The sequence below is a fragment of the Diaphorina citri genome, unplaced genomic scaffold (genome assembly GCF_000475195.1).
Source record: "Diaphorina citri unplaced genomic scaffold, Diaci psyllid genome assembly version 1.1 scaffold1281, whole genome shotgun sequence".
Lineage (NCBI taxonomy): Eukaryota > Metazoa > Arthropoda > Insecta > Hemiptera > Psyllidae > Diaphorina > Diaphorina citri.
In genome coordinates, this window is record NW_007378710.1 from 38,935 (window position 1) to 51,419 (window position 12,485).

A 12,485-nucleotide genomic window follows, 5' to 3' on the forward strand; every position below is an offset into this window, starting at 1 on the left:
TTTTCTTATGTTCAACAGGATCCGGGCCCACACCTAAAGAAGCTTTGGGAGCAAGTTTCTCTCCATAGGAAGAAAATAAATAGTATTTCTTGCTAAAGTTTGGTCTAGAACTTTTGATTCTTACGTGCAGCACCTGTTGTTGATTCAACCACATCCCCTTTGTTTGGTTCAAGTATGTCTATTTCATCGCATCTTATCGCAAGTCAAATTCGTTTGGCCACTTCAAATTCCGGAGTCCTCCACTAGTCAGATGTGTGTGGGAAATATTTCTACAGTAGGATGTGGAATGCGATGGAAAATGAAGATGTTACTGTCATCAAGTAATTCGGTATTGTGTGTGTGGGGTACCTACATACGAAGTACCTAGGTACTGGGTTCATACATTCATTGAAAATTGAAGTCCATAGAAATGTGTAGGTATTATGTATTGAAGAAGCGGGAAATTTTCCACGCACGAATTTGATGAATTTGGAGGCAAAATCGAAGAACAGGAGATTGGGCTCCTAGAAACATCACATCGAAATTTCAACATTGTCCAGCTAGCTTATATTAACACCCATTTTAACAGCAAGTGTAGATCAATGACAGGGCCATATCCAGGATTTTGTCGAGAGTCCAAACACTAATGGAAAGGGGGGGGGTGGATGCTCCTGTGATGAAGTGATCTCAATAAAGTCGAAAAGATTAATGGGTGGAACGGTGGATAGAAGATGTTTCAACAGTTCACTTTCTTGACGCATTGACTCGGCAGCCCAACACCCAAAATAATGAGATAGTGTGTCTTATCGCCCCTTCTGATGAGGAACAGACCCTCTGATGGACCCAGGTCGTCCAAACAGTCAGAATGTGTGTGGCGGAAAAAACTCCAGACCTAGGTCTGTCAGACAGTTCAAGCGACCTGAGCGTGAAAGGCCGGCATCAGGATTCAGCAGATTTTTCATCTCGACCTGAGTTTCTACATACATAAAAACATAATTATGTTCTAACTCCATAGTGCCTACATATGTACCTATGGGTAATTTAATAACTTTATCATGAAAAAGAACTAAACATCCTCACTAGGACGGATGACATGATCCTTATACCTAAGTAATGACATGAGTCATGACATTACTTCCGCCCCAGTTCCTCGCAATAAAAACAGAAAGACGTCTAATTAAATTTATGTGGAATTAATTATGAAAAAGGTAAAAGTAATTAAAAGTAATTTTAAACATCTTGAAAAAGTCACATATACCGAGGTTTTTTGCTTTTTTTCGACAGCATTACATATACGCGCTCACCTGAAGGTATCTAGATTGGAATTAAATGAAAATCTGAGTGTTATATTTTATTAAAAGAGTCATAGGGTCTCATCATTCTCATCTGTGTCGTAGCATGCTCGTCTCTTGTAAGCGTACGTACAGTGTCTAACTCGATCCGAAAACCAACAGAATTTGAAAGAGAAACCCCAACTATTTGAGTACCGAGGGAGACTTATGGCCGATCTTACTGCAGACAGAGAGCTTTCAGTTATCAAGAAATACTGGCCTGTGTAAATCATATGGGTGACGCCAAAGAAAAAGGTTAAAGGTATTCTTCTTCTTCTTCTTCTTCTTCTTCTTCTTCTTCTTCTTCTTCTTCTTCTTCTTCTTCTTCGCCTTTTCCCATGTTCAGATGGGGATTCCTTGTCCCTGTTTTTATCAGCCTTTCCTTTGGTCCGTTCCTTGTCCTTTTTGGCATTGTTGGGATGTTTTTTCTTCTCTTTGCGAGCTCGCCCATTGTCTTTCCTATCGTGGTATTTTCTTACTTCCTTCTCACTCGTGCTTGAACTATGTTCAGTATCATATGCCTTGGATAAATCAAGGCAAGCTTCTCTGATATTATTAGAAGTACATGAAGTAAGAAATAACTATATCTCTAGTCCAAAACTCCAATTACCGTGGCGGTCGTGCTGCGTCTGATAACCCTTTCAGTACAGTCAAGTGGGAAATTGAAACTCGAAATCAAATTGTGACTTGGAACTTTTCTTTATTTAGTGAACTTTTCTTTACCGTGGGCGGTGTCACCAAATTTTCGGAGAACCTCGTGTACCATTTTCAATAATCGAATTCAACTTCTTTTTACCGTCCGAATAAGTGTATTTTCCGTTCGGGAAATTTTCGGAAAGGGAACCGATTCCGGTGGCGCGCCATCTTAGATTTCCTATGGTTTCGTAGAGGGGCTATCACTCCAAAAGAGCGGCATTAGAATAGTGGAAATTCCGAAGTACATCCCGTCCTTTAGGGCAAACACCATTTCAGTTTTCAAAGGGAACGTTTTCCGTTTCCGAAAGTTTCTATAGTGTTGTCACTGGTTCCGAAAGTTTCCCTAGTGTTGTCACTGGTTCCGAAAGTTTCCCTAGTGTTGTCACTGGTTCCGAAAGTTTCATAGTCCATGCAATATTGGGGGATTCAAGATTTCTAGAGAATCCATGACCTTGTGAATGCTAGGAGAGAGAGGATCGAGACTCGAGAGAACGACAGATGTGTCTGTGAACAGAAGAAAGAGAATCCGATGGGTTCGGTCACATTCTTAACCTTTTTGCCATCACGGTTTCAAGAACCTTTTTCGTGACCGAGCAGAAATCAAACCCAAAACATAGCGCTTACAATGAAGGCGTGCTACCCTCCAAGCTAACTCACAGGTTGGATTTTGTTCCTTTGACCATCACAGAATGGCCGCTACGAAATTTGAACTGAATATGTACCTACCTACATTATATATGTACACATTACTTAAGCTGACTTATTGGAAGATGTACTTGAAGAATTATTGACTTTATTGTGTTCAGTATAAATGCTTGTCACAAATGTCCTTCGTCGTTCCCTACTTGGATTTATTTTTTACTTGGATTCGAACCACCAATCTACATTTTTAAAGTCCACCCGTGCTTGCTAACCACTATACAACTGATGTTATTGGGAGATGGTACTTACTCTTGGGCAGAACATAGGGCCCAACAGGGGTATCGTGGGTCATTCCTCGGCCCATCACGGGGGCTGCTGGGTAAAGCCGGGTAGTCTCCTTGATAACTCTGTCCAGACATTGAAGCTGCATGATTTCTGCGTAGGTTGGCACATGGCCATCGTCTGCAGATGGTCCTCCGAATACGTCGTCTATCTCTTTGAGGGTCTGAAAATAAAAGGTGCTGTCAAAGAACTCTTTTTTTGGGTGTCCCTGAAAATGTCAGGCCTATTACACAATAAATAATAATAATAGTGCTTATTTATACTGCTCGCATAGGACTGAAAAGTTCCTTTACTCCAGCAGTAGGCTACTACTATTATTGTGGTTAAATTCTCAAATTATATTGAGGATAAAATTCCATACCTCGGCTGGGATTGAACCCACGCTCTCCTGTTTACCAGGCGAGCACCTTTACCACTACACCACCGAGGTAGGTTAAAGTCAAATTACAGGCGCCAGCGGAACTTTGTTCGAGGACTTTTAATTGAATGTGCTAATTTTCCAGAGCATTGATAACCTTGCTTAGGGTATCTTCCACGAAAAAGAAATTTTGTGTTGAGCATACTTATGTAAATGCTCGTCACAAATGTCGTTCCTAAGTTAACACACTTGGACTCGAAACTTCAATCTCCAGATGCGAAATCGTTTCTTACTTTATTATAAACAATGATTTAGGGATTCGATGCAAAAACGACTTATAACCTACATAAGCTTATAGCTCATAAGTCGTTCTTGTGTCGATCCTCCATTTGTCAAAGGTTCAGGCTTTGCCTTGCCCTTGGGACCATTTACTGAACCTACCTGTGTTTGAATGTCCGGATGCAGGGCCAACATGAGTAACGTCAAACAATTGGTAGTGGCCGTCGTATCCTGTCCAGCAAACATGATAGTGATCATGTTATCCCGAATGTCCTGGTCACTCATCTTGTCCTCGTCACTCTCTTCATTCTCAATAATCAGCTCCAGGAATGACTTGTGACAAGACACATTGGTCTCCTGCGTGACTTGCTTAGGCTCGGCGATATAGTTGTTCATTTCATCGCGTATTTCATCATTAGCGTGACCTAAACGATTATCGAATTCCATTGGACAGTTTTCTTTTGAAGTATCCGTGTTGGCGTGTGTGTTTAACCCACTGACAAGTTGACTGTCACGTCCCTCCTTCTGTTGCTGTTTCCGCCGATATTCGGACCGCTTCTGACGTATGACGGACTCCGTGAACTCATGGCACGTCCGTGTTGACTCTTCTTGACGCTTTTTGTAGCCAAGGAGCGAGAAGAGCAGGTCCGATAAGAGCCACGGATAGCTCATTCTGGTTTGAATAATCTGAAATTAGAATACCTGGATGAGGTGATTGGAATAAAGACCTAAAATTTCGAAATGTATCATATTTCTTAGGTCAGCACCTCAAGCCGTAACTTTGACCTTCGTGACCTTCATATTCTTTGTAATGTCCGAACTAATGATAGTTTTCCATGACTGTTTTTCTACCGATCACAATGGAAAATGATGTACGAACGTTGGTAGGCACAAAACGCTTTCCCTAAACCTCATCATGACAACATAACTGCGCTTTCACCTACCTCTGTCGCTTCGTACATGGCACTAACAAAGCTATGGCCTTCATTTTTCTGCGCATGTATATTGACGCCGAACGCATTTCTCAGGATCATGTTGAACGCACCTAGCGTTATCAAAGGATTGACATTGGGCACCACAACTTTTCCATCATCCTGAGTGAATTTCTTCTCCACTTTGTTGAGCAGGATGAGCGACTCCTCATGGAACACTGGGATGTATGTCTTCAACACGTTGAAGTGGAAGGTGGGTGTGATGATTTTCCTGTGAATCCTCCAGATGTTGTCGTCCATCTGAGAGATAAGTCCTCCCCCGAGAGGAGAGGATCCGAGCACTTGTCTGTACTCTTTGGCTTTTTGGACTTTTTTCACGTCACCCAACAGGGTTTCGAGATATTCGGGACGGAACGGAAATACGACCAATATGTCCCAAAGCCACAGCCGTCCTACACCTAACCAGGACCATCTGAAATACATATGTATAAAATTCTTATAACAAAGTAGGTACATAATATTATATGTTCGTAGCGCCTCATCTTGTAGATGTCCATGAAATGTAAAGCTGAGGAATTCTCATTCTCTCTTCGATTTCGGGACGATAAGACCTTAGTCGTAAACAGTTCCCTCTGTCAGACCTCTTAAAAAAAAAAAAAAAAAAAAAAAAAAAAAAAAAAATAATAATAATAATAATAATAATAATAATAATAATAATAATAATAATAATAATAATAATAATAATAATAATAATAATAATAATAATAATAATAATAATAATAATAATAATAATAATAATAATAATAATAATAATAATAATAATAATAATAATAATAATAATAATAATAATAATAATAATAATAATAATAATAATAATAATAATAATAATAATAATAATAATAATAATAATAATAATAATAATAATAATAATAATAATAATAATAATAATAATAATAATAATAATAATAATAATAATAATAATAATAATAATAATAATAATAATAATAATAATAATAATAATAATAATAATAATAATAATAATAATAATAATAATAATAATAATAATAATAATAATAATAATAATAATAATAATAATAATAATAATAATAGTGCTTATTTATACTGCTCGCATAGGACTGAAAAGTCCCTTTACTCCAGCAGTAGGCTACTACTATTATTGTGGTCAAATTCTCAAATTACCTATATGAGGATAAAATTCCATACCTCGGCTGGGATTGAACCCACGCCCTCCTGTTTACCAGGCGAGCGCCTTGACCACTACACCACCGAGGCAGGTGACCACTACACCGTTAGGTAGACAGCAGTAAGAACACGTTTAAACTAAGAATCTAAAGATACCTACTTAAATTTAAATATTTGGACAGCAGCAGAAAAGAACCATCCATAAGGCAATTTCCCTTACGGATGGTTCTTTTCTGCTTAATGCATGCTGTAACTTGCTGTATGCTGTTAATTTTAAATAATACCTAGATGTTGGTACATAGGTACTAGAAATTTGAACTGTTTGTAAGAGACAAAAATTTGCCCGATTATCCCAGATCAAGAGCTCAAATTACCTTACGATAAAGGAATGATGTTAAATCAGGATTTGAACTTCCCTCTAGGGACACAACAGGTCACCCGTTCAGATCATGACCCTACCAAATTGTACTTAGTAGTGATTCTTCTACTAAAACAACTACTAAAGTGATTTTACACGTACTAACCAGTGATTGAAAGTTGAACGGGCGAACTCACATAACTTAGGGAACGTAAAATACAATATCAAAGAAGCCCCTGATGAGAATTTTATATATGCAATGTGCCGCACTAAAAGTAAGACATTGGATCAGTGGAATAATATCTAGTAGCTAGTAGGGGCAGTAAGTAGGTATCTTCGTATTCGTACATGTTACTTTGTACTAGGTAGTAAAAATGTTACTTTGAATATTTTCGGGACGGTTTATGCATGGTTAATGTTATTTTCAGCCATTACCGCTTGTTTAGGCCCAAAACCCCCGATTCCATCAAGCTACAACAGACGGACTCTAAGGCGCGCAAAACTAGTGAAACGTATTTCATGCAACGTGCTCCACGAAACCCCCATACAGGTTAACACAGAGCAGTGTACCTGTACAGTCGTACACTGGTGAAACCGAGTTTCATGAAACTCATTGTGTGTTGACAGACGAAACGCGTTTCACTAGTGTGGATTGCGCTTAAGCCCCTAATTCTTTCACCTTCCAAAGATTCTACTCCGCTCGTCTCCGTGTGAACACAACCGGACACCTGTCCACACCTAGCGTCATCTTTATCGTGATCAGCTTGTCCACATCTCGCACACTCCTGATAGTTTCATCCGTGGCCACGTGATACCTGCGCAGCACCGTCGACATCATAATCTTCATCTGAAGCATAGCGTACTTCTGCCCGATGCAATTCCGCGATCCGGCGCCAAACGGGATAAAGGAGAAGTTGTGCATGCGGCGCGCGTTGTGCGGCAGGAAACGCTCCGGCCAGAACTCATCGGCACGCTCGTGAATCTCCGGATCCCGATGTAACCCGAACGTGAAAATGACGACAGATGTGTCTGTGAACAGAAGAAAGAGAATCCGATGGGTTCGGTCAGACATTCTTAACCTTTTTGCCACCACGGTACCTGTTTCAAGAACCTTCTTCGTGACCGAGCATAAATCAAACCCAAAACATAGCGCTTACAATGAAGGCGTGCTACCCTCCAAGCTAACTCACAGGTTGGATTTTGTTCCTTTGACCATCACAGAATGGCCGCTACGAAATTTGAACTGAATATGTACCTACCTACATTATATATGTACACATTACTTAAGCTGACTTATTGGAAGATGTACTTGAAGAATTATTGACTTTATTGTGTTCAGTATAAATGCTTGTCACAAATGTCCTTCGTCGTTGCCCGCTTGGATTTATTTTTTTGACATGGATTCGAACCACCAATCTACATTTTTAAAGTCCACCCGTGCTTGCTAACCACTATACAACTGATGTTATTGGGAGATGGTACTTACTGTTCAGTATAAATGCTTGTCACAAATGTCCTTCGTCGTTCCCTACTTGGATTTATTTTTTACTTGGATTCGAACCACCAATCTACATTTTTAAAGTCCACCCGTGCTTGCTAACCACTATACAACTGATGTTATTGGGAGATGGTACTTACTCTTGGGCAGAACATAGGGCCCAACAGGGGTATCGTGGGTCATTCCTCGGCCCATCACGGGGGCTGCTGGGTAAAGCCGGGTAGTCTCCTTGATAACTCTGTCCAGACATTGAAGCTGCATGATTTCTGCGTAGGTTGGCACATGGCCATCGTCTGCAGATGGTCCTCCGAATACGTCGTCTATCTCTTTGAGGGTCTGAAAATAAAAGGTGCTGTCAAAGAACTCTTTTTTTGGGTGTCCCTGAAAATGTCAGGCCTATTACACAATAAATAATAATAATAGTGCTTATTTATACTGCTCGCATAGGACTGAAAAGTTCCTTTACTCCAGCAGTAGGCTACTACTATTATTGTGGTAGTCTGAAAATAAAAGGTGCTGTCAAAGAACTCTTTTTTTGGGTGTCCCTGAAAATGTCAGGCCTATTACACAAAAATAATAATAGTGCTTATTTATACTGCTCGCATAGGACTGAAAAGTCCCTTTGCAGTGTAGGCTACTACTATTATTGTGGTTAAATTCTCAAATTATATTGAGGATAAAATTCCATACCTCGGCTGGGATTGAACCCACGCTCTCCTGTTTACCAGGCGAGCACCTTTACCACTACACCACCGAGGTAGGTTAAAGTCAAATTACAGGCGCTAGCGGAACTTTGTTCGAGGTCTTTTAATTGAATGTGCTAATTTTCAAGTTGGTCCAAGCAGGTTAACGCTTTCCAGAGCATTGATAACCTTGCATAGGGTATCTTCCACGAAAAAGAAATTTTGTGTTGAGCATACTTAAATGCTCGTCACAAATGTCGTTCCTAAGTTAACACACTTGGACTCGAAACTTCAATCTCCAGATCCGAAATCGTTTCTTACTTTATTATTAACAATGATTTAGGGATTCGATGCAAAAACGACTTATAACCTACATAAGCTTATAGCTCATAAGTCGTTCTTGTGTCGATCCTCCATTAAAAAAAAAAAAAAATGGAAATTGGAAATTGGCCTGGTCATCGGCGAATCCAGAGATGACCGGACGCCACGCCCCTGGGTTCTACCTACCCCAAACTGTTAGTATAATGGAACTTACTTACTTACTTTCCGTTTCCGGAACCACCTTTAAATCTTGAACTTCCAGAAGTTTGCAACTTAAACAGCTCTCTATGGACACATAGGTTCTACCCCCAAACTGTTAGTACCTATAATGGAACTTACTTACTTACTTTCCGTTTCCGGAACCACCTTTAAATCTTGAACTTCCAGAAGTTTGCAACTTAAACAGCTCTCTGGTTGGCTTCCACCGTGCAAGCTGTAACTGTGTGCACCTAGACAATTCTTAACAGACGGGTCCACGTCCCGGGGGCTGGTTAACATTGCATGATACAACCTAATGCATGTCTTTTTTTTTCTTATACTAAAATGCATGCAGGAATTGTAAGTGAGTCTAATGGCCAAGTTCTGTTAAGTATAATGGAACAACTTGGTCTAAGCTGACGGTCTAAATAAAGCGCTACTTAAAAGTGCTTACCTTAACATTCCTAAAGCTGTGATGTCTACACACGGGTGACACCGTCGATCGACGTCGACTGAAACCGTCCACACTGCCTCGACAAAATAGAGTCACCTCGTCGATCGATGGCGTAGACTATGTGTGGACACAGCTTGAGATACCTTGTAAGAAATTTGCAAAGATTTCTGATGTCAATATGATCAGACTTACATAATTTATTCTTCAAGATCACAGATGAGCTGTGTAGACTGTAAAAAAAAAAAAAAAAAAAAAAAAAAAAAAAAAAAAACAACCAACAAAATTTAAAGAATTTTCACAATAAATTAGATTTCAACTGAGAGAAGGAAAAATAAAAGTCATTGTTGGAAAACTTTCCTTACCTCTTCCTTTTATTGTTCTCTCTTTTTTTCACTTTTTCGTTTCAGAGTCTCAGAGTGGTCTGCTGTTTTGCAATACCTACCTACTTCAATAACTATATTAACCTAATCAATAACAGCTATGCTTATATGGTACACGGGACATACTATAAACATCTTTTAGGATTCTCTCCTTCTTCTTTTTTTCTTTCTTCACCTTCTCCTCCTCCACCACCTCCTCCTCCTCCTCCTCCTCCTCCTCCTCCTCCTCCTCTCAGGTCTTATCGTCCCGAGAACAAGATAGAAGAAAGCCAGCCGATCGGAAAACAAACCTAATTAGGACAAAGTTCCCCTCGAGAGGGATTAGAACTCACGACCTATCGCTTACAGGCGTACTACCCTTTGAGCTTTTAGCTAACTAAGCTGTCTAGGTTGGGTACACTTTGAAAGGGTTAAACTAATCTACTAATGACAATGTAATGGGTAGTTATAACCATGTAGGGTAAGTGTACCATTTATTCGCCCACCTAAAAAACGTACCATTTATTGGCCCACCTGCCCACATTTATTTTTCTAATTTTTGTTTTTATGACTACAATTTTTGAATAGCACTGGTTCGATAGCAGTCTTTAAGCCCTTTCTTTTGATGAAATTGGATCTTGAAAAAGTTCGTCCAGTTCAGACTTATGTGGCGTATGGTCCAGTTCAGGTGGGCCAATAAATGGTACGTTTTTTAGGTGGGCGAATAAATGGTACACTTACCCTATATTATTCACTTTTTCAGGGCCCCCGCAAGGTTTTACCAGGGTCCAAAATTTGGCGTTTAAGGGCCATATCGGGCACCTAAATCCTCGTGGAGGGGGGGGGGACTCTCGAAGCTTATAGTTATTACATCGTCCTGAGAGTTAGGAGATCCGGGTTCAAATCCCAAAGACATTTTTTTTTTTTTTAGTTTGCATGACTGGTGATATGGTACCAGAAGATTCAGAAGGGAGGAAAAATACAGATTAAAAATTAAGAAGGTAAAAAAAAACCTTAGGTAGCTTTGAAAACTCAATTGGTAAAATTGACAAGACAAGACAACATTGACATTGCTTCTTCTGCTAGATGTCCTTAACATTTTTAGTTTTTATATGTATACATATTTCTTTTTAGGTTTTTTTTCTCTCTCCTTGAAATGTTAACACCCGGTAACCTGACTTAAAAAGGAAAACGGGGAAAACAGAAAAAAAAAAAACAGAGAGAGAGAAAGAGAGAGAGACATTTACTACTTTTCCTCTTATTGTTCTTAGTTTTGATTAGAAAGTAGAGTGGAGTAGAAAGTATACAGAGCGTTCGAAAAGTCTTGGAACCCCTGAATATTTTTTGAATGGCTAAAGATGAGAAGCTGAAATTTGGGTTTTGGGTTAGTGTTTTATCTTTAAAAATTCAACTTTTTGAAGTAGTCGCCAAAGTTTGGCCGGTGCCAGGGTCGGCCCCTGGCACCGGCCAGATTTTGAAGTTGACCCCCCTGGGACCGACCCTGGCATTGATTAAAATTTAGCGACTAGGTACTTCAAAAAGTTGCATTTTAAAAAATAAAACACTAACCCAAATTTCAGCTTCTCATCTTTAGCCATTCAAAAAATATTCAGGGGTTCCAAGACTTTTCGAACGCTCTGTATACTTTCTACTCCACTCTACTTTCTAATCAAAACTAAGAACAATAAGAGGAAAAGTAGTAAATGTCTCTCTCTCTTTCTCTCTCTCTGTTTTTTTTTTTTCTGTTTTCCCCGTTTTCCTTTTTAAGTCAGGTTACCGGGTGTTAACATTTCAAGGAGAGAGAAAAAAAACCTAAAAAGAAATATGTATACATATAAAAACTAAAAATGTTAAGGACATCTAGCAGAAGAAGCAATGTCAATGTTGTCTTGTCTTGTCAATTTTACCAATTGAGTTTTCAAAGCTACCTAAGGTTTTTTTTTACCTTCTTAATTTTTAATCTGTATTTTTCCTCACTTCTGAATCTTCTGGTACCATATCACCAGTCATGCAAACTAAAAAAAAAAAAAAATGTCTTTGGGATTTGAACCCGGATCTCCTAACTCTCAGGACGATGTAATAACTATAAGCTTCGAGAGTCCCCCCCCCCTCCACGAGGATTTAGGTGCCCGATATGGCCCTTAAACGCCAAATTTTGGACCCTGGTAAAACCTTGCGGGGGCCCTGAAAAAGTGAATAATATAGGGTAAGTGTACCATTTATTCGCCCACCTAAAAAACGTACCATTTATTGGCCCACCTGCCCACATTTATTTTTCTAATTTTCGAGATAGAGCGATCAGTGTGTGAACTATGAAATGTGAACTGTGAATGGATCTTGTTCTTATAATATAAGAAAGATATTGTACTTTATAATTTAAATAAATAAGGTGGTGCATTATTAAAACACTAATACTAATACCTAGGTTAAGTGATCAGTGATCATCCTATGGCATTGTACACAAACTATTTAGGGGTGTAATGTTAGTTCGCCTCCACGTGGTGCACCCTGGGTTATTCTAAATGAATGCGCTGCGCGCTCCCTATTAGCTGCATAGCTGTTATCAAACAGATCAAACTAAAAACATAAACGAAACTCAAATATTAGGCGAGCGAGGAAAAGTTTTCTCTCCCGCAGTCTCTGCACTCGATGTCACCACTAAAAACTGGCAACTGAAGTTTGGGAAGATTGCCCCCCGAGGAAGCGTGTGGTAACGCTGGAGCTGGTTGTATGAGAGATGGAGATTCCTTGGGTTTCATGTAAATGTCCAGTTCAACTAGGAGATCCTCGGCTGTAATCTGAAGATTATTGGCTTCATCCAATACGTTCTTAGCTTCATCGCCCAGCTCCTC

At 39.4% G+C, this 12,485-nt stretch overlaps 1 protein-coding gene across 1 annotated transcript; it reads right to left on the minus strand.

The window, feature by feature from the left end:
- Positions 1-2,406: 2,406 nt before the first annotated feature.
- On the minus strand, positions 2,407-5,042 carry LOC103515115 (cytochrome P450 4C1-like). Its single transcript, XM_017446517.2, has 4 exons — positions 4,572-5,042; positions 3,790-4,314; positions 2,958-3,153; positions 2,407-2,510 (listed from the first exon to the last, which is right to left on the minus strand). The coding sequence occupies exons 1-4, from the start codon at positions 5,040-5,042 to the stop codon at positions 2,407-2,409; spliced, it is 1,296 nt and encodes a 431-aa protein (XP_017302006.2).
- Positions 5,043-12,485: the final 7,443 nt, after the last annotated feature.